General features: G+C 35.1%; 1 protein-coding gene across 1 annotated transcript; it reads left to right on the top strand.

The window, feature by feature from the left end:
* Positions 1–21: 21 nt before the first annotated feature.
* LOC132154452 (protein ABHD8-like) lies at positions 22–11,104 on the top strand. The gene is made up of 5 exons (XM_059563016.1): positions 22–448; positions 6,713–7,477; positions 9,092–9,262; positions 9,361–9,577; positions 10,464–11,104. Exons 2-5 carry the CDS (start codon positions 6,726–6,728, stop codon positions 10,716–10,718), a joined length of 1,395 nt encoding a protein of 464 aa, XP_059418999.1. The 5' UTR covers positions 22–448; positions 6,713–6,725; the 3' UTR covers positions 10,719–11,104.
* Positions 11,105–24,321: the final 13,217 nt, after the last annotated feature.

Here is a 24,321-nt window from a genome sequence, read left to right as displayed (position 1 = left end):
TGCAGTTCGTTACATCTCCTGTCAGTCAAACAGAACACGAACCAAGACCTGGTTCCCGGCTACAGGAGAAAACAAGAGCACTGAGCTGGATAATAACCCCGCCGTGAGGATGCTGAGAGCCGCAGCCTTCTTCTGTCTCTCTCCGCGACTCAACTCTGGATGCCATCGGATCGCTTTTATTAAGATGCATCATTTGATCTCTGTGCACCTGCAAGCGTTTGATTTCATTTGATTTCAAAATGCGTAAATCTAGATTAGAATGAGGATGCCAAACACCTTTCGCCTGCTCTGCAGAACCCGATTAAATACTATAAACGGGGGTTGAATTGACAGATTAGAGGCGGTGTACTTGCTTTTATTGTTTTTAAGATCATAAATCCTCTATCAAATATCTGTGCATCATTTACTTAGCTTGCAAATCCGATTCGTCTTACAAGCATCGATCCAGGTAAGAATCATATTTCAAAATCATATTAATATTCATACGCAGATTGTAAGGTTGCATAAGCTACTAGCTAGATGTGTTTGTGATATGCAGTGTGTTTTGCAAACCTGCATCTCTGCTACGTGCATTGCGCAGCAACCAATCAATCAATGCCATTGATGTGTTCAGAAGTGTTACATTGTTAGGCATGATCAAACCATGGCAGCTTGCTCTATGGGATGCAAAAAGACAATATTAACAGTGATTGCAAGATGCTTAATGTGCCATCGTTGTTGCAGTGATGCATTGCAGTGCATCATGTATTAAAACACCATGCATCCATATTTAAATGACTTGCATTTTAAGCATGCTTCAATGACAGCTCAGTGAAACCCATGTGGGGTTGGTTGGGAGTGTACATATTGTACCTAATAATGTAGGTTTCTAAGCAATGTACTGTACAGCAGTCTGCCTACACACTCCAATTCTGCATTGCAGACTAAATGATGACACACCAAAACACACTCCCACTCTGCAAATGTAGGGCAATGCGTGCAAGAGTTTGCTTTGGATTTCATGTACGAATAGAATTATTTCTTTATATGAAATATACAATAGCAAGACTAGGATGATCAATCAATAAGATTTTATTCCCAGTAATATGCAGTGTATTCATAGTGTATGTCAAAACTGACATTATAGGAATAGCAAAAAAATAAATAAAATAGAAATAAATAAATAATGGTGCTTTAAATGGTGCTTTTGCTTTAAAGGTACAGTTCATACAGAAATATACATTTGCTGAAAAATTACTCAGCCTTATATAATTAAATATGTAGATGAGTTTGTTTCTTCATCAGATTTGGAGAAATGTAGCATCACATCACTTGCTCACCAGTGGATGCTCTGCAGTGCATGGGTGCCGTCAGAATCTAAATAGCTGATAAAAACATCACAATATTCTACAAGTAATCTACACCACTCCAGTCCATCAGTTAACATCTGGAGAAGACAAAAGGTGCGTGTTTGTAAGAAACAAATCCATCTACGTTTTAACATCAAACCTGTTGCGACCAGCTAAAATACAAGTCATCTACCTATAATATTGCTTTCTCTAATAAAAAAAAGACATCTTGTCTGAATCAGGAGATAAATCTGCATTGATCAAGAACCGTTTACAAGTGAAAAAAGTTCAAAACAGCTTTAAACAAATATGTGTGTGGATTTTGATGCGAGAGACAACAGGAGATGGATTTTTTCACTGGAGGAAGTTTTATTATGGATTATGGACTTAAGGCAAAAAAAATCTTAATAATGGATTAGTTTCTTATTAAAAAAACAGCTTTTTCACCAGGAATGATGTGGATTGTGATGTTTTTATCAGCTGTTTGGAATGTCGTTCTGACGGCACCCATTCACTGCAGAGCATCCATTGCTGAGCAAGTAATGCAATGCTACATTTCTCCAAATCTGATAAAGAGAAACTAACTCTTGAGTGTCCTGTTGAGTTTTAATTTGTAATTTTTGGGTAAATAATTTCAATGCTTTTATTATTGCTGCTGCAACATTCAAAATTAGTACAGTGTAGCACAATCCAATAGACCTTAGGACCTTTCCTCTCTCCTTCCTTCGTTCTTTCAGTGTGTTCATCTAATTAGCGTTCCTGTGGTGATGTGGTAAACAGCAGCTGATGCAGGAGAATCATTAGCTAATTGGCAGCATCGATGTTCTCCTCCCCATCTGAAATCACTCACTGTGGCATCGGATTTCAAACCTTCGCTGATTTGTTTCTAGCCTCCTTAGAGTTTGAAGAAATTGTTTAACCAAATATGAAAAATCTGTCATCAGCTCACCCTCAAAACGCTTTTACTTCTTCTGTAGCTTCTCCTCCTCGTCTTTTATGCCATTATTCTTCTGTCTGTTCCTCATACAAAGCTTTTGTACAGCGGAGGACTGAGAAATCAAGATAAAACAGCATCTGCAGCCTATTTTATTGCCATGCTGACTGATTAGATCATATTTGGCCATTTTGAGATGAATGGAGTCCACTGATATAACCCTCAAAACCAACCTAAATATCAGTTTTCAAATTTTCTAGTCAATCATGAATAAACAATCAAATGAGTATCCATGATTTAAAAATTAATCGTGTGTCCCTGTGTTTTACCGAGAGAAGTTCTTAGACGAAATAATGAGCTCTAAACTCACTGCATAATACTAGAGATGTACTATGGCAGAATCAGCCTGCGACATTGATTTTCATGAAGGTGCTGAAGTCGACACTTTCACCGCCGCAGATGCCAATGCAAAAGTATTTCTCCAGCAAAAAAATAAATAAATTCCTAGAGAACCCAGGAAGGTCTTTACATTTGCGAGACTTTAAAATCACATTTCGGAGTTTGACAAAACTACTGTAAATCTGAATATGACCCCAAACAACCTTTGGACACTCACAAATGCCAGAATATCATTGCATTAGATATGAAATATCAAAGCAAGCGTCTGTATGCATCTCAAATGCTGCTTCTCTACACTAACTTTACTTTTCTTCATAATTTAAGTTTCAACATCTTTTAATCAAGTGTCTTGGAGATTTTAAGTGGACATATGAGGTCAGTTCTCCTCAAGTTCAAATAAATAGCACTTGCTTTGATATTTTGTTATGGTGAGTGTGATTTCACCTAGTACAACATGTTCCTGGATCAACATCCTTTCCAATCAACCAATCAGAATTGAGATATAACTTTTCAAGAAATGTCTGTTTTAGGCTTGAAATCAGGGTTAGGTGCTTCTACACTCTTGTTAATCAGCCATCATTTCCCTCTGATTTTAGGAACAGATTATGGGTAGGGTTAGGTTTATATTTTTGGAAAAGTAGGTTGATCCAGGTTCATCAAAAGATGTTGATCCAGAAACATGTCTTACTTGGCAAAATCACGGTGACCATTTAGTTATATTCCTATGTGACAATAATGTACTGATATTTTAACTTCCAAATGCATTTTGAGATCACTGTATATGACCTCAATGACTAGAAATAGCAGTTTTCCGGCTAAGTGGTTCAAATAATTTTTACATCAAGAAGCTCTACATTGGATTAATAATAAATGACCGCTAAAAACCTTCTCTCATTCAGTCTGAATAATGTATCGTGCTCCTCAAGATGAATCTGAAAGGCCGGTAAGGACAGAAGAGGTGGAGTATGTGTTTGCTGGCGTCTCTGACCTGCGGTGTCTGTCGAAGCTGCTGTCTGCTGACTGATAGGGCTGTGAGAGACAAGGAAACACTTCAGAAGAGCTAGACAGAGCGTGGAGTAGAGGACTGTGAATATATTAGCAAGCACCACTAAAAAACATGCAAGGATTTTGAGTTTATTCAGTGAAACTGCACACCTCAGATAACATCCATCTACAGAAAGACAGATGGGGGGGAAGAAATGGTGTTAGAAAATTTCAAACACAGAAACTTAAAGTAACACTTTTAAATTAAACATAAAATGTAAGAAAAACTTCACACACTCACACTTCACACAACACACTCCAATGATCTTTATTTACAACAACAACAAAAAAAGACCTACAAATATAGGCTTAAACATTTTCATGCCCTTTTACTGTATGTTTATTTACATATTATTGTTTATATCTGCATATTGTTTACATTTGCTTATTCAATTATATCGCAATTGTTTACATATTAATCATTTCAACATTTACATACTATATTGCAATATAAATGAAAATGTTTTTACCCTAGAGAATAATTCATCTTTCTATGCATGTGCATTTGCATGTTTCTATATTATGCTTACATTGACATATTGTTTACATTTACATATTAATTGTATTGCGATATGGCATTTTGGTCACACTTTATTTTAAAGTCGAATTCTTGCTATTAACAAACCATTAACTATGACCTCAATAAACTCCTAATTTGCTGCTTATTAACAGTTAGAGAGGTAGTTTAGGTATGGGTTAGATTAGGGGTTATGCAGAATATGTGCTTTATAAGTACTAATAAACAGCCAATGTATTAATAATAATAATGCTAATGAGCAACTAGTTACTAGTGAGAAATGGTCCCTATACCAAATTGTTACCAACATTTCTACACTGTACAAAAAATAATAATATTTTAAAGATTATTGAAGGACTTTACTTGTTTCTTTCTACTTCTATATTGTACTGTATGCCTAATTCAATGTCTTAATTGCCGTTTCTTTGTAATTATTTGTGAAATGTAACAAAATCTATCAATTTCTGATTGACAGTTGTCAGTGACTGTGTGTTTCTGGTCATGGTGCATGGAAATAGTGTTCATACTAATAGTATGCAGATCAGTCAATGTAGGTCATTTATCCAGGATGCATCCTACACATCCTGAGCTGCTGTCTGTTTTAATGTCTCATTGCTCTCGGTGTGACTGTATCTAATCTAGCCGGCGCCGAAATCAGCCACTGATTAATATTCACTAGCAGTAACCTAATTCAGGAACATTATTTACTACTAAGAAACACTCACAGCTATACAGATGCATTTATATTCATTCATATGCAAATATTCCTTTAGTCACGTTCTATAGGGGTCGTTTTCTCCATTAGTACACAAGGGAAGCACACTGGAAGAACCCGGGCTATTTTTAGATCCTTGTCTAGGTCACAATGTGAACCATTTTCTCTACTAGGATGCCGTTAGCAAGATCCAAGCAACATGCACCACACTCTATTCTCACAGCAGCCTGCTTTTACTGCGGTTATTTGCATGGGGTAGTGTGCGTGCATTTTAAGATGTTCTTAAATACTTAGTTTCATAGTGTCTTACACTCCTGAAATTTATTTAATCAGAATGGACTCTCTTAAAGGAATAAAAGATTTAATTTGCTGGAAATGTCCTCACCCTCAGACCATCCGAGATGTAGATCACCAATGGATCCTCTGCAGTGAATGGGTGCCGTCAGAGAGAGAGAGAGACAAAGTGTCCAAACAGCTCATTCTATCCTAGACTAAATGCAAAAACTTTAACAGAGGACATTTGTGGTAATGGATTGAGCTGTGATTGGTGAATGGTCACTTCAGTTTTTAAGAGAAAATGGGAGTAAAACTATGACGTCAAAATATGACGTAGATGCATTGATTAATGGGGACCAGTTGAACAAATGACTAGTAAACAAAGACTTCTATGAAAATAGATGAAAAATATGCAAGGACTTTAGCCAAAAAGTCATTACAGTTACTAAAAAAAAATAAAAAATAAATAAATAAATATTATGAAGACAAACATAATAATAACTGATAAATCAGTCAAAATAAGACCAGGAGCTAGATTCACAAACATTTTCAATAATACAATTATTTTAATTTTATTATTAATAAAATAAATATATTTAATAAACAATAATAATATAATAATAAAAGAAAAAATCTTCTTCTAATTTTCTAACCTAAGAAAATTATATTTTGTATTCCCAAAAAAAAGATTATCATTTAAAAGAAAAAGAAAAAATTAATATAAATCATTATAAATAACCTTTAAAGTTAGCATTAATTCCAAAAAGTGAAAAGTTTAAAGAATTTAGTCCGTTTAAAATATTAAGCATTACAACATCAGATATTATAACAATTTTGGTATAATATTCTTTTGGTGTACAGGATATGATTATATTGTTGGACGTTTGCAGTGAGCAGTTGCTACACTGCAAAAAATTATTCTTACTCCGTAATTTTGTCTTGTTAAACAGTACAAATATATCAAAGCTAAATGAGTTTTTGCTTAAAGCCAGAAAACAAAAATAATCTTAAAAAAAAAAAAAAAAAAGTGTGAGGAATGGGGTTAAAAAAATAAAACTTAATTAAAAGGGAAACAAGGTCATTTTTCTTACCATACTGGCAGATAGTTTTCATGTTTTAAACAGAAACTCACCTAATTTAAATAAATTGCTCAGAAGACTGGACTTAATATCTTATGTCATTTTGCTTTTCAAATAAATGCGTATTAATTTAAGAATGCTTCGATATTTGTACTAGAAAAACAAGAAAAAAAAATCATTTAACTTGTTTATAATAAGCAATTTTATTCACAGAAAAAAAAGCTCAAAGAATTTTGTCAAGAATTACACTTACAAAATTTTTTTTTTCGAAAATTTTAATAATTCTGGCCTGAGGAACTTCAATTTAAAACATAAATGTAAAAAGCCTCAATTTTGATTTCATGTATCTCTGAGGAAATGGTTGTAATTTGAAAGATAAGGTTCAGAGTTAGCAGACTGTGTGTTTTTGTCTGTCCTCAGGTAAAGCAGAACCATGTTGACCAGCATCACTGAAAGCATCTTCTGCTGTCTGATGGGAAAGACGACCAGTGTTGTGCTGCCGGTCAAATCATCCGACAACAAGCCGGCTGACGGATTCGAGTTCGTGGAGGTGAAACCGGGTCGATTGCTGCGCGTTCGCCACATCCTCCCTGAACGGTCTGCTACGACAGAATCTCAACCAGAAGCGGGCAGCAGCGTCCACTGCAAGCGCAAGATCACGGTGTACCGCAACGGCCAGCTGGTGATCGAGAACCTGGGAGACGTCCTCCACTCTGAGATCCTGCAGTGCCAGAACGGAGACATAGAGCAGTGCAGCACAGTGGAGGTGGAGCTGTCCGATTACACCACTGCACCCTCGTCCCCTGATTCCAGACCCGCTCCGCCGCTTCCCACCTCAGACCAGCAGAAACCGGCTCCTCCTCCCAGACGCCGGCGGAGGAGACCCAAGCGCACCGTGCTGATCGACACCGAGCGCAGCATCAGCAGCTGTAAGGGGACGCATTCGGACGTGGCACTCTTCTTCATCCACGGCGTGGCCGGCTCGCTGCACATCTGGGGGAGTCAGCTGGATTTCTTTTCACGGCTGGGTTACGAGGTCATCGCCCCGGATTTGGCGGGACACGGCGGCAGCACGGCCCCGCAGATAGCAGCGGCGTACACCTTCTACGCCCTCGCCGAGGACCTGCGCGCCATATTTAAGAGATACGCCAGAAAACGAAACATCCTCATCGGTCACTCCTATGGGTAAACACTTTTTTGCATTAAACCGTATCGGTCAAAAGCATGGACAGCCATTTCTGAGGATTCATTTAAATCTACTAAAATGAAAAATGTAGCTATTAAAAATAATTATGTACTTATATAAGCTGCTTCTTGGATAAGATTCCAGATCACTCTACACATTCATCAACATGCTTCATGAGGTGCATCCTGGGATGTTTTTTTTTATATTGAATATGCTCTTTCCTTCACTATTCGCTCCAGCTCATCCATTTCTATTAAAAATATAATAAATGCAAGTTTTTTTTGTAAAGTCGTGAAAGAAGATTTCAACTGAATTTGTTTGCTCAAAAATACAATAAAAACAATAAAATTGTGCAATATTATTACAATTTAAAATAACTATTTTCTATGTGAATATATTGGAAAATGTAATTTAATTTCTGTGATGCACAGCTGTATTTTCAGCATCATTCTTCCAGTTTTCAGTGTCACATGATCCTTCAGAAAGATTTTTGTATTTTTGAATAAATAAATGCTGCCTTTGTGACGGAGGGATATAGTCGATTAGATAGATAGATAGATAGATAGATAGATAGATAGATAGATAGATAGATAGATAGATAGATAGATAGATAGATAGATAGATAGATAGATAGATAGATAGATAGATAGATAGATAGATAGATAGATAGATAGATAGATAGATAGATAGATAAGATCGATAGATAAGATCGATAGATAAGATCGATCTGATAGGTAAAAACTGATAGCCTGAATGCACTGTTAGTCGTTTGGGATAAAAGTGTCTGCTAAATGCATAAATATAATATAATATAATATAATATAATATAATATAATATAATATAATATAATATAATATAATATAATATAATATAATATAATATAATATAATATAATATAATATAATATAATATAATATAATATATTATAATATAATATAATATAATATAATATAATATAATATAATATAATATAAATCACACTTTTGACCGGTAGCATAATAATAGAAGCACAAGCAGAAACCTTCAACTTTAAAAGGTTTTAGATCATGGGAAACTAATTTAGTCTATTAGAGAGTTGTTATAGTTAAATAAAACTAAATCGCTAGTAATCATCGCTTTTGTAAATAGAAATAAAGCTGAATAAATTATGTTGTATTGTATTGCATTGAAATTTTTTTATAAAAACTAATAAAAATTATACAAATTTAATAAAATATGAGAACTGAAAAAAGGGGAAAAAATGAATAAATACTATAATTGTCTATAAATATTGCAAAACTAATAGGATTAATTGCTTTCATTAATATAAAATAATTCTTTTTATGAAAAACCTAAATTAGAAATGTGGCATTAGAGACCAACTGGAATAAAATATGTACTAAAATTAGTTACAAATTTACTTAAAATTCTATTGAAATATATAAAAGAAAAACGAATAAAAGTGACAATAATGTCTAAAACTTGCAAAACTGAACATATGAAAATAAAATAAATATAAAAAAACAATATTATATAAAAATACTAAATGAACACTGATTTAGTCAAGCTTGCCAAACCTTGACTGCTACTGTAATTGTATAATTGACAGAAGCTTTATTTCTCCTCCTGGCAGGGTGTCGTTCTGTACGTTCCTGGCACACGAGTATCCAGAGCAGGTGCATAAGGTGGTGATGATCAACGGAGGCGGCCCCACGGCGCTGGAGCCCAGCCTGTGCTCCATCTTCCAGCTGCCCTCCTGTGTCCTGCACTGTCTGTCTCCCTGCCTGGCCTGGAGCTTCCTCAAGTAAGAGCCCAAGACAACAACAACTGCAAAAACAAGAGTCATCTGAGCAGAACCTGCAGCATGGTAATAACAAGTCTCTTCTTCTGTTTTCTGCTCAGAGCTGGTTTCGCCAGGCAGGGCGCTAAAGAGAAGCAGCTTCTGAAAGAGGGAAACGCTTTTAACGTGTCTCCGTTCGTCCTGCGAGCGATGATGAGCGGTCAGTACTGGCCCGAGGGGGATGAGGTTTACCACGCCGAGCTGACCGTCCCTATACTGCTGGTGCACGGCATGCATGACAAGTTTGTGCCGATTGATGAGGACCAGCGGATGGCAGAGGTTTGAGCTCTTCAAATAAATCTTCATTTCTTGTGTGACAGTATAAGTACAGAGCCTTCTTTGGCTGCGTCACAATTTACACACTTCTAGTAAAAGTATGTACTCTGTCAGAGCGCTCCTGAAAGCTGTCATACTTCACCCCAAAAATCACTGGAAAGAAATCAACATGTTACTTTTTAGGAGGTCTTGAAAAAAATTATAGGAGTTTCTTGTGATACATTTTAGGAATTCTTTTGCAGTAAATTTCAGGACCTTTTTGCAGTACATTTTAAAACATTTGCTATAAATTTTAGGACATTTTTTCAAATCATTTTAGGACTTTTTAAAATACATTTTGGGACATTTTTGCGATACGCTTTAGGGCTTTATTGCTATAAAATGTAGAACTTTTTTTCAATAAATTTAATAACATTTTTTCAATACATTTTAGTACTTGTTTAGGACTTACACACAAGCAAGAAAAACTTAAATAGATTCACCATCAATAAGAATTTAAAAAAAACTTTTTTCAACTTTAAATATTATTTACATGACAATATTTACATAAGTATTTAGAAATACATTTTATATGTTCATGTATTATATAAATACATTTTATATATATGTTACTTTACAAAAATTCTGTATTTACATAAAAATATTTACTTTACGTTAAGAAACATAAAAAACATGCACATCCTAAAATGTCTGAAGCATAGGTGCATGACCCCAAAAAAATTACATAAAAATGCTCCCACAATAAAAAATTTAAAAAACTAAGTTCCACCAGAAAATGTTATGACATTTCAAGCAGAACAGCTCTTCATTATACTTTATTTTATATAAATGCATATATTATATATATATATTTTTTTATAATATTTGTAAATGTAAATCGTCTTTTCAGATCCTCTTGTTTGCATTCCTGAAAGTGATCGAGGAAGGCAGTCACATGGTGATGATGGAGTGTCCCGAGACGGTCAACACGCTCCTACACGAGTTCTTCCTCTGGGAACCTGACAGCTCCAAAAAGGATATGGTTACCATGGTAACAGCCAGCCAGACCTCAGCCGACGAGGCCCCTCCCATCCAGACGCTCGCCGTTGCCAACAGCTTCAGCAGCACAGCAACTCTCAAGGTCAACAAGCCCCTTAACAAGTAACCGGTGATTGAGGTTTTCGGGGTGAACCAATCAGAAGGCTGTCGATGGCAGGCTGTCCAACAGTCACCTTGGCTGAGAGCTGGTTTTTGGTCAGAAGGCCCAAGCGGGTGTCCAGACGGGGGTAAGAAAGATTGACGGGTTCGAAGAGACTCTCTAGCAATGAGGGAAAAGCAGCAGATGGTTTTAAACCAATAATGGTGGTTTATAACGTCACAACGCCTTTGTTTCTCTATGCTACCTTTGGCCAATAACGTTCCTTCTTGTGCTGTCTAAAGAAAAGACTGGATGTTCGTACAGAGGATGAAAATCAAGTGTGACTTGATTCCAGACAAGACTGAAGTTCGGGAAAGAGAAGAAATTTCTGAAGTTAATTATTAAAAAACAAAGAGAGAGTTTAAAGTCAACATGAAACCTATTTAACTTCCATAATATGACATACTGGTCATTACAAGACGTAAAAGTACAATTGTGAAAAACAGCCGTTACTTTAAAATAATGAGCACTAATAAATTGTGCATAATGTGATTGGAAAATAACAGGTTTGTTTTCATGCTGACTTTAAAGGAAGTTTGTACAAAATCGGTGTTCTCGTCTTACTCGTACTACCACATTTTACCGTCTTCCCTCATCAATCAAATCCACTGCTTTTGGTGCAAGAGCGATTGAAAACAGATGTATGAGATACTCAAACCTGTCAAAACATCTTAAAAAGATAACTTACTGTAAGCGAACACACGCATTTTACTTGAAACTAATCGTGTGAGTTTTAAAAACAAAACCACAGATGTCGGTTCACAGGAAGGATAAAAAAAGGACAAGGGTAAACAATGACTGTCACAATGGGAAATTTCATGCACTTGTCTCCTAGCAACTAGAAAGTCGGGCATTAGAGCAAATACATGGTGCGAGAGAGAGAGAGAGAGAGAGAGAGATGATGCCACCTGCAACAACATGACACGGTGCTGAGGAAAAACAGGATATAAGCTATAATATCACGATGCATTCATACAGAGCGGATTACTTTAAAGTTGGAATTTAATATTTAAATGATATTGTGAATATCTAGTCAGCAATTATGCTCAATAGGACAGACCATCCGTTTATGCAAAGAATAGCATGCAGCTTCGGCATTCATCCGATTGGTTAGAATGACAACAAGTAGTCTAAGGCTAAATGTATTAAAGTGGAGGTCTGGTCCGTTTAACCCTCCATCATTCACATAGACATCATGAGATCTCTGCAGGCTCCTCACCTTTATGCAATGAATGCAGTCATACATCATAATGTATCAAAGCAGATCAAATTGAAATTATGTAACAAAATCCCACTGATCATTTGAAGAATGCTGACTCCACACTGTAGTTGTTTTTAACTAATAATTAATAACTTGACAAAGAAAGGCTTTCATGAACATTACAGTTCAAAAGATTGGAGTCAGTACGTTTTTATTTTTAAAGAAAAATTACTACTTGTATTCAACAAGGATGCATTAAATTGATCGAAATTGACAGTAAATATATTTGTAATATTACAAAAGATTTCCATTGCAAATGTTACTCAACAGCTACTGTGTTCAGCATTGTAATCAGAAATGTTTGCAAATCAGCATATTAGAATGATTTCTGAAGGATCGTATGTCACTGAAGACTGGAGTAAAGAAAGCTTCGCATCATAGCAATTTTAAGATCTATACACAGTTTGAAATGTAATAATTATTCACCTTATTTACTGTATTTTCAATCAAATAAATGCAGCCTTGGTGACTTTTCAAAAACAAACAAAACTAGTGTAACTAAATTCCCATTTAACAACAACAACAACAACAACACATTACAACGATGAAACACACTGATTCAAATTCTAATAGCATAACACACGTTCTTCTGGAAGGACATGTACACTTTTTTTGATGTGTTAAAGAAATGTAGACCTTATTATCAGCTCAGTTATTTTACACGCATGCTGTGTGATTGATAGAAGAATTTAAGATATATAAAGGAAAAATTGCGGAGTGGATTACAGTGATTACAGCTGAACGCCTCTATAAGACTGCTGAAGCCCTGTGGGTGGCATCCGTTGCCTGCTGTCGTTTAGTTTCATCCCTCAGTTTGTAAACACACACTAAAATGCATTTACAGTGATGCACTTACTGTACAATCTATTAAACCTATTAAAGATTGGCCAAAAATATAAAAAAAAAATACAACAGACTCTGTTAGGCCAGTATGTAACCACCACCTAGCAACCATGCAAAACACCCTAGCAACGATGTAGCAACATTCTAAAAAACTAACATCACATAGCAACACCCCTGGCAACCTCCCATGTTGAGTTTACAATGTAACAGTTGCGTAACATTCTAGGTGTGTTTTGAAGTTTGACATTCCTTGTTTCTAATTCACAGACAGAAGCAATAACGCTTTTCTGTGGTAATAGTAGTCTGAGTGTCTGGAAGTGAAGAAACAATATAATGAAATACAATAAACAAACAATACTGGCCAATACTGTTAAAATAAACTGCCAAAGGGAGTGAAAAGGAGACAAACAGACTAATATTTTTGGAGAGTGTGAGTGAAGTGGGTTTAGGGGAGATGAATATTATCTACAGATGACACTAAAGACTGATGGAGATGATGATGGACTCCTCTTCCTCTGGTCGTGTACTGATGTCAGTACATTGTGAACACTGTGGTTCAGTTTGTGTCAAATGTGTGTGTTACATATATCTATGGAAAAGTACTGTATGTGCACTGCCTGAAAATATGTGCATATAAAATGTAATTAAATCTATATAAAATGGGATTAAAAAAATGTAACACTTGTCAATCTTCAGTTTTTTTCCCCTCCAAAACATCAATGATTGATTTTATTCTTCATGACACACATGTATTATTATTAATAATAATAATAATAATAATGAATAATAATAAATTGAGAATTGAGTGACCGACACACAGTCAGCGGTATCAAAAATATGACTTGTAAATTATGTATAAAACTATATAAATATATATAATTGTTTAGTTTTTAATACCCATTTACATTAATTATATATATATATATATATATATATATATATATATATATATATATATATATATATATTTATATATATACATATATATATATATATATATATATACATATATATATACATATATATATGTGTGTGTGTGTGTGTGTGTGTGTGTGTGTGTGTGTGTGTGTGTGTGTGTGTAAGAGAGAGAAAGAAATAGAGAGAGAGAGAGAGAGAGGGAGAATAACAACAACAATAATTATTATTATTACTATTATTACTAAAATAACAAAAATTCAGCAAGTGATAGATATGTAAAAGTCCTTTTAGTCACACAATCATAAAACAATTTCTCAATTAATACATTTTGCCATCATTGTCTATGGGTGAGGGAAAAAACAATGAATTATCTCATAATAACGGTGGCCGAGAGAGCCGGGTCCAACACTTTTTGGGGTCTCCTTGAAACATTTCCATTGTGGTCAGTACTGTTTGCAGCGCGTTTGTTAATTTGCATGTGTTGTGAGGATTTGCAGCGTTTGTTAATTTGCATGTGTTGTGAGGATTTGCAGCGTTTGTTAATTTGCATGTGTTGTGAGGATTTGCAGCGTTTGTTAATTTGCATGTGTTGTGAGGATTTGCAGCGTTTGTTAATTTGCATGTGTGTATGGGTTTGCAGCATTTCTTAATTTGCATGTGCTGTGAGGATTTGCAGCGTTTGTTAATTTGCATGTGTTGTGAGGATTTGCAGCGTTTGTTAATTTGCATGTGTTGTGAGGATTTGCAGCGTTTGTTAATTTGCATATGTTGTGAGGATTTGCAGCGTTTGTTAATTTGCATGTGTTGTGAGGATTTGCAGCGTTTGTTAATTTGCATGTGTGTATGGGTTTGCAGCATTTCTTAATTTGCATGTGCTGTGAGGATTTGCAGCGTTTCTTAATTTGCATGTGTTGTGAGGATTTGCAGCGTTTGTTAATTTGCATGTGTTTTGAGTATTTGCAGCGTTTCTTAATTTGCATATGTTGTGAGGATTTGCAGCGTTTCTTAATTTGCATGTGTTTTGAGGATTTGCAGCGTTTCTTAATTTGCATATGTTGTGAGGATTTGCAGCGTTTCTTAATTTGCATATGTTGTGAGGATTTGCAGCGTTTCTTAATTTGCATGTGTTGTGAGGATTTGCAGCGTTTGTTAATTTGCATATGTTGTGAGGATTTGCAGCGTTTGTTAATTTGCATATGTTGTGAGGATTTGCAGCGTTTGTTAATTTGCATGTGTTGTGAGGATTTGCAGCATTTCTTAATTTGCATGCGTGTATGGATTTGCAGCATTTCTTAATTTGCATGTGCTGTGAGGATTTGCAGCGTTTGTCAATTTGCATGTGTTGTGAGGATTTGCAACACTTGTGTTGTCAAAATTATGAAGATGTTTTTTTTTTATTTGCTGTTTTTTTTTTCAATTTGCATGCGTTTTCTTAAATTGTAGCGCGTTGAGCTCTCTCGGCCACCGTACATAATATATATTAGAGGCCATTTCCAAAAAGATGTGGCATTGCTCAGTTTCATCTTTGAATAGCACAATTATGATTTATTTTGATTTGACATCTGATGTCATGATCCCTTTAAAATGTTAGACACTTGCAATCTCACCAAACAACCAACAGATGGAGTTAAAGACACTAAAACTTTTGTTTCTGGTTGTAATGAGCATTAAACAATACAGTATAATGTAACCTAGACAAATGCATTGGTTTAAAGGATATTTCAATTATTTGGTTACAATCAGGTTCATAAACACTAGCTGACTCTTTCAAAGAAAAAAAGCCAAATATTTACTCTGTGCTGCTTCACAGCCTCCATCACCATGGAAAACCGTTCAGAAAGCTTTCATAATATCATGTGACTCGTGGGTCACATGGCAGTCCCACCCTGCATGTATATTTTCATAAACCTTTACCGAGAAGTCACATATCTGTGTAGTCTGCCTGTCTGAGGCACTAATTATGATACGAACATATGATGCAAGCGATTCATCTTCATACTGTATTTCAGTTGCTCAAAAGTATCCGGTGGTTTAAGTGACATGAAATGATGTTTTCGAGAAAAGCCCTGCGCTCTAGACATAATTCACCAAAGTAAATACAACATGTTGACTAAAACCAACTTAGAGGAGGAATCATTTTCTCCATGAGCTCGTGGTTTGAATCACCGTAATTGGTTGCATGATTTGACGAGACATGTTTATAACATCTGGTTATTTTGAAAATACTTCTGACAATTAAAAATAGCTAATTACAACTCTCCCATTGGGAATCCATGTAAAGTTCACGCAAACCGCCAGAAAGAACGGAAAAAGAAGGACAGTGAAAGCCAAATGTATAGTTGTGTGTCATTTTTGGACTTAAAATATATTAAACCATCAGATCAAGATTATGCTATGGAAATATAAGTTCAGGAGTTTGGGGCATTGATTAGCATTTATTCATTTTAATGGCACTGTAATTGAATAAAACGAAGTTAAAATAAAAGTTAAAATTACAAAAATAAATCTAGCAATAAATACAGTGTATATATAAAATATAAAAAAAATATATATATATATATATATATATATATATATAATTTTTATTGTTATTTTTATTATGATTACATTTACTATAAATTACATAAAGCAAGCAACAAAGAGTGTATATTAATATAGATAACAAAAAAATTAATTAAAAAGTGATTAAATAATAAAATAAAAAAAGCTTTAATTCTGGAATTGTGTCTAAAAAAATTAGTGACCGTTTAAATTTCAATAGACAATACAGATTTAACAGTCGTATCAAAAATAAAAAGATAATTCATAAAAATTATATAGAATAGAATAGAATAGAAAGGGTTTCCTTATATCAGAAGGCATTTAAAACTAATTTCAAAACAGATGGGCAGTGTTTCTGCTTCATCTCTGAATAACACTTAATTAGGATTTTGTTTTAATTTGACATCTTCTGATGAAAGGACCGAGTCGAAAACATTAATATATTAAAACAGGTGCTGATCACATTTAGACCTCACTGTTTTACACTGGTTTCACTGATTTTAAACTCAGTCCAGCTCTGTAAACCGTCATGATGCATCAGTAGATTCAGTCTGAAACACATCATAAGACTTGGACAACGGTTTAGTGTGGGGAAGAACTAAATGACTGATTTCACCCATAATAAAATCTGCTAAATAAAGTCCTCTGCAAAAACACACATCTGGATGTGATCCTGCCAGCGTTCCTTCACATCTTTCACTGAGTGGCTTGTGTCCACTGCAGTTTTGTTTTTGTTTCAACTGGAGGCTGATAAAAAGAAAAATCAGATCTGGATATTTTCATATTATTTATTTGAAGAGAGAAACCCATAAAAACTTTCAGGCATGTTTTTTCCTGCAATTAAAATCAAATCTATTGTAGAATTCTCTTCATGTAACTCACATAAACAAATGGGTTACTGGGATTAATTTATCCATACTCTAAACCAATTTTACCTCAAATTAAGGAAATAGGGACCAAATTATTTTAAAAATTACTTTTTGTGGTTAAAAATACAAAGCAAATCACATTTTACACCCCCCCTCTAAATGCATCAACAGTTCTCAATGCATCAATAATTTCACCGAATTATTGAAGATTGTTTTAGACATGGGATAAAAATAAGTACAATAAAAAAAATAAAAACATTGCAACTTTTTAGCTTACAATTCTGTCTTTCATTTTTCTTACAATTGTGATATACTGTATAAATGACAGATATAAAAGATAGAAATTTAAAAGTAGGAATTGCAATAAAAATCATCAAGCAAATCAGAATTGTGAGAATCATTGTGAGAAAAAAAAGGGGGAGGGGGGAAGAAAAATGAAGTGTACAGCAATTCTGAGGTAAAAAGTCAATTTTTTTGTAGATCGAAGTCACAATTGACTATTTTTTATTTTGTTGCAGAAACAACCCCGAATAATTGTGAAATGTTAACTCAATTCAGAAGGGAAAAAAAGACAGATTACCAGATGTAAACAACAATAAAATGAGTTTAATATTTTGTAATTCTGAGGGGGGAAAAAAAACTTGCAGTTAGCTTTTTATTTTTTTATTCCATGGCAGAAACAAGCTTCCATATCGAATCGCTCCCATGATGTAAACAAAAGTAGCATTTCTGAAGAATTTTTCACAAATATTCACTTGTGTATCCAATTTACCCTTGTTTCTGGTGACACTCTCAGCCTCACCTTCACACCAACAGGTTTAACTCAACACAAACACAGCCGAGACAGACAGATCAGGACACATGTCAAACATCCGAGGTCCCTCGTTACAATAACTAAACCCAAAGCTGTTGCATTTCAGCGAGAAACAGCCAGGAAAGGAATTAGAGCAGAGTGAGTCGATTCCAAACGTCTGATTGTATACATCAAAACAAATAAACAATGTACTGAGGAATGTAATGAAAACCACAACTCTAATGCACGTGCTTTGTTTCAGATCACTGGTTTTCTTTTCAGGACAACTATCAACGCTGATCAAACCCAAACATCCATTCGGGGGGCCTATCTGTGGTCAATTTTAAAGCTCATCTTCATGAAATCAAACATTTAGAGTCATACTCTGAGGGCAAATACAAAAATGCTTTGCTTATCCAATCCATTGTGATGCTAAAATTGCGGTGCACGAAATAGAGCACGACAGTGAGTGGCCACTTTGGAAGCATGTCATTTTCTCCATTGGGATTTCAAAGCAATCATCAATAGAGTTCTGAGCTACGAACCAAACCAAACCAAACCCATGATGAATCACAATGCGACAAACTTTGTACTGGAAGAAAACAAAATCTATATGAAAAGCAGAAAATGACAAAGACTCAATGACTTTCATGAGTGAATAAACCGCTTACAGGAAAATTACATCATACCCTTCACTAGCAATTATCATGAGCAGTGTCTTCAAAAACAGCAGACAAGCAGACAAAACATTGTTCATTCCATACAGCAAGATATTTTCAATCGGTTTACAAAACTCAATTATTGAATTATTTCATCAAAATGCACTACTCCTTTTGAATGGCTGATGTAGAAAGATTCAATTTGCCTGTTTAAAAGGAATTATTCACTCTCTGTCCAACCAAGATGTAAATGAGTTTATTTTTTCGTGGGAACAGATTTGGAGAAATGTAGTAGCATTGCATTATTGTTCACCAATGGAGCCTCTGCAGTGAATGGGTGCCGTCAGAATGAGAGTCCAAACAGCTGATAGAAACCAAAACAAATCCATCATTAAGATGTTTTTTAACTTTGTTTTTACGGTTGCTTCCGAGTTCTCTATCTATAATATTGCTTTCTCCAGTGAAAAAGTCATCTCGTCTAAATCAGGAGAGAAATCTGCACAGATCAAGTACAGTTTACAAGTGAGCCAAAACAGCTTTAAACAAACATGTGCGTGGATTTTGATGTGAGAGACAACAGGAGATGGACTGGAAGCTTTATGAATTATTGTATTTTGGCCAGAAGTGACTGTTTAAATTGAAACCACCTTATTTATAGATTTGGTTCTTACAAACATACAGCTTTTCTTGGATTGGAGTGCTGTGGATTACTTGTTGATTATTGTGATTGTTTTTATCAGCTGTTTGGACTCTCATTCTGACGGCACCCATTCACTGAAGAGGATCCATTGGTGAGACGGTGACAATGCTACATTTCTCCAATTATGTTCAAATGAACATAGAAGCTCATCTACATCTTAAATAGTCTGAGGGTGAGAAAATTTCAGCAAAGTTTCATTTTTGGGTAAACTATTAATTTAATGCTTTATAGTTAACCTTGGAGTCAACTAAATGCAAACCAGTCAAAACCTTGATGCCCACACACACGTCTTATGTAATCAATGTGTTAATAGTGGATAATGCTCCAATGAGAAGTTTGCGAGCTAATTAAAGCCGATTTAGCCGGGCCTGTTGTGCAGATTTAGAGAACTCATAACTTAGAGTTATGCAACCTAATTTTCCTTGCTCAGTCCAGTTGATGAAATCTGTGTAAGCTGTCAGAGATACTCGAACTATGATGCAGCTGACAGGTATTTTCCTGATAATAGACGTTTACAAGCCAAGCTAGCTAAAGGCCTTTAAAAGAAAAGAAAACAGACATTTATCAACTGCCTGGTTCCTGATCATCAGCACAGTACTTGAATGGACATATACATCTTATCTTCTTATATTCTTCTTGTATGTTTTTACATGAATATATCTCCTATCTAATGTAAATAATATGTGGTCAGTATATATATATATAATAAATGAATACCTTTATTCAGCAAGGATGCATTAAGTTGATCAAAATGAACTATCTCAAAAATTCTTGTGCTACACTTCTGATTATTATCAATGTTCAAATCAATTATGCTGTGTAATACAAAGCACCAGTTTTCAACATTGATAATAATCAGAAGTGTTTATTGAGCATCAAATCTGCCTATTAGGATGATTTCTGAAGATCATGTGACACTGAAAACTGAAGTGAAGTGAAGTGAAGTGACATTCAGCCAAGTATGGTGACCCATACTCAGAATTTGTGCTCTGCATTTAACCCATCCGAAATGCACACACACAGAGCAGTGAACACACACACACACACACACACTGTGAGCACACACCCGGAGCAGTGGGCAGCCATTTATGCTGCGGCGCCCGGGGAGCAGTTGGGGGTTCGATGCCTTGCTCAAGGGCACCTAAGTCGTGGTATTGAAGGTGGAGAGAGAACTGTACATGCACTCCCCCCACCCACAATTCCTGCCGGCCCGGGACTCGAACTCACAACCTTTCGATTGGGAGTCCGACTCTCTAACCATTAGGCCACGACTTCCATCAATACGAAGAGTATTGATGCTGAAAATACAGCTGTGTTATCTATATTTTTAAATTGTAAAAATATTTCTGTATTTTGTATCAAATATATGCAACTTTGGTGAGCTAATATAAATTGTATAAATTGTAATGCTAAAAATTGCATTAGATAATATATTAAATTTTTTTTTTTTTTATCATTTCATACAAAAGTTTATGGGTTTGAAAAAACTAAAACAGTAGATGTTGAAAATAAATGCAGTCAGTGTTTGAGGTTAGTGGATGCTGTTGATAATGACTTCATATATCCACTCAAATTCAACATAAAAAAAAAGCACCAAACACACTGAGACTTCAAAAATGAAGAACAGTGGAGCTAACTCTGGCTTATGCATCCAAATACTGTAGCAAATTCTGCAGTTTGTGAAGTAAACAGAAACATAATAGTGAAGTAGACTAACAGCTGGACTGGATAGCATTTGCTGAGGATTTCCTGCTATCATTACATCAGAAAGTCTCATCTCAACATCATTTGTCTCCGCTGGAAGCCTTTTTTGGGGTTCCAGTGAAGAGCACTTCTGTGAAATTCATCTGGTCTTGGTTCAGTTCTTGTGTTTAGTGACTCACTATAGCAGCTTATCGAGAAGAAAGGCTGCCGTGCAGATAAAGGATTAGATGAACAGCTTTGTTTAACACAAAAGCACAAGAGAGGGTTTGACAGCTTCCACAGAATTGTGGGAATGAATTTGAAGTTATGATGGGTGTGTGTTTATTGAAAAGAGAAAGCGAAAGAAAAAAGATGTGTTGTGGTCTGGTACATAATGTTCCACTCTTTTCACTCCAGACTAACAAAATGTGGGACTAAGAATGTAATGAAATTAAAAATAAATGGTTCAAAGACAAAAGGGTTTTCAGGCATCAAAACAATGTAAGTTTTATACAGCTTCAATTTGATTTCATTCTAAAATGTCATTCAGTTCAACAGTATTAAAAAAAAACTAATTAAACCTCAGCCATATTTAGAACAAGAATCATTGCATTACATTAAAAGAGACATATTCATTGTCATTTTGAATCTTTACCAATCTTTCCCACTATCCTTCAAACCACTAGGTTTTACCCATTTGTCAGCAATAAGTTTTAATATTTTGTATGATCACTTGTTATTTGTTTTAATTTGTACAGGATTGAATACTTACGAACCAAAAAGGGACGTCTCGTCTTTGACCCAAATACCTTAGAAAAATTTATTTGTTATGTTTTGAAAATAAACAATACAAGCAAACATTTGCTTACAGCAATTAACTAATAGGCAATGGAATATTTCTGTAAGCCAAAACTCAAAGAGGAGCATTTTAGTACTCCTGGTTCATCATCCTGAAGTAATTGGGTTTTTGGTTAGATGCCTGAAATAAAGTCTGTGGTTTAACACAAGCTCAGTTTATTTAAACACATCCGTTGTAGCTTTTTTAAAGGTTTCATTTGTCTCAAAGGCTTCAAAATTGATGAATGTTGTTAAAGAGTATCATGAAGAATCAAACTTTTGTTATTCACAGATTTTATTATCTGCAATAATCCAAATTCAATGAAAAAATCCTATGGATGGATGACACTAAACTTCCAGGTCGGCCTACAAAAACACGTCCTCCATGCAATTGGGTGATAATATGTTTCCTGTGACTAACGTCATTTTGGTTAAAAACAATTAGGTTAAACATTCATGCTTTATGTTTACATCTACAAAATGCCAAAAAGTTCATGTTCACAATTGACCGCTGTATTCCATAAACACACAGAACGGTCATTTACTCACTCGCACATTTAAATGCAGTTGTCGCTCCCAAAATGTTCCAGTGTGTATGTTTCTATTGTGATTCAGTATACAACCTTCACAAATAAATGCCATGTTATGACACCTAAATAGACTGGCAATACCTAGTATTTTGTAAATCACAGACATCAACACGCTGACATTTCCAGTTAAAGGTGAGGCGTGTTAATTATGCAACAATGGAGCTGAAGACTAAAGCCTATTTTGAAAGATAAGATAAAGCGGTGTCATTTTTACTGTTCAGGTGAATCAAATGATTCATGGTTTTCTCTGGATGTTGATCTTGGAAAGAAGAACATATTCTAACATTAAACAAGTTAAATAAACTATCGTTTCATCCTCTTAAATAACTCCGCGAACACATGCTTCACCGTTTAGCGCTCTGTTTCTCCAAGACACGCAGGTGCTGAATCACGCAGTGGGAATGTTAGGAGAGTCAGATAACTCCAGATTTTGGACCGGTTGCAGAGCGAACGTGTGCCATGCTGCCGTACGGTCAGACATTTATTTTTGTGAAGGTCTTGCATCTGCTTTGCATTAGCTGACTCCAACTCTCTCTATGCTAAGAGCCGATGTGTTTCAGTGAGTCACTAACGGATCACTGCAGAGTCTCACGCTCACCCTTCCTGGCACACTGCTTTGTTGGTGAACGGCCATAAGTTTAAAGGTATTTCACTTGGGAAGGACCCGATTTATTTATTTTTTAAATGCGATGGCACACATTTCTCCAAAGCACGTCCAAGGAGAACATGGAAAACATGCTGCTTTTCACAACTGCAAAAGTCACTTGAAAACATTGCAGATCTCAATTCTATTTTTTAGAGCACGAACCACAATACATTTCAATGCCGCTTTAGAGAAAAGATGAATGGCTAATATGAAGGAAAAGCCTGAATACTTCCACAGTTACCAAGTCAAAGATGATGGGCGAGAAGAACTCAAGGTACGCATACCTGCATTAACATGCAGAAAGATAACCGATGATTGCACACAAGCAAAAAGAGAAAGAGAGATTACATGCAGGCCTATTGATTTTATTTAGTTGTTTATTTTAGATATGAAGTCATTTGAAAACCCATGCCAAACTACATAACACGGTAATCCTTTAGCGTCGTGCAGCACATTTATTGCAGTTCTGTCTCCATTTCTTGAGACACTCAATATAAGAAATTGATATTGATGAAAGATGATGCGTGTTGATTCGCATCTGAATGTCTGTGCATGTCTGTATCAGTTGAAATATGCAAATATTAAATGTCAGTAATGGATGATACATCACATTTCCATATTTCTCTTTGGTGGTTTCTGAGGGGAAAATAATAATAACAATACTATTAACACTAATACTATTACTTTATAATATAATAATAAAAATCTGCAAACTTAACAACCAGGTGGTCTGAGGTATAGTTTGTTAACTCTGGTATTGCTAAAGCGATCCATCAAACTCACAGAAATAAACTGCAATCGTGACAAAATTTAGACCGCAGCTATATACAGTGAGTATTTAAAAAGGTAGATGCTATTTACTGTAGATACCATTTGCACCAAGTACGAATAGCCTTTTGTGACTAAGTGCCAAACAGTGATACATGCAACTGAATGTCAGCAGAAGTAATAATCTATTTGGTAAAATATCTGAGGAATAATGGACATCTTAGACATATTTATTAAAAGTATAATGCATTTCTCATAAGTGCTTGTATCCAAATAAATTGCCTTCAGAGAGCAGCTTGCATTTTTGCATTTTTGCAAAACTAAAAAAACTAAATAGCTTGCATAATTTAAAATAAATTAAATTAATTAAAAGCCAGAGTTAAGTGACTCTCTCTGAAGCTTGTCTGACAGGATAACTGTGAATTGTATGGAGTGTCCCACATTACAGGTGTTGAGCATGTG

The sequence above is a fragment of the Carassius carassius genome, chromosome 12 (genome assembly GCF_963082965.1).
Source record: "Carassius carassius chromosome 12, fCarCar2.1, whole genome shotgun sequence".
NCBI classification, from domain to species: Eukaryota; Metazoa; Chordata; class Actinopteri; order Cypriniformes; family Cyprinidae; genus Carassius; species Carassius carassius.
The sequence above is the reverse complement of the archived record's forward strand: the minus strand, read 5'-3'. Positions and strand labels throughout refer to the sequence as shown.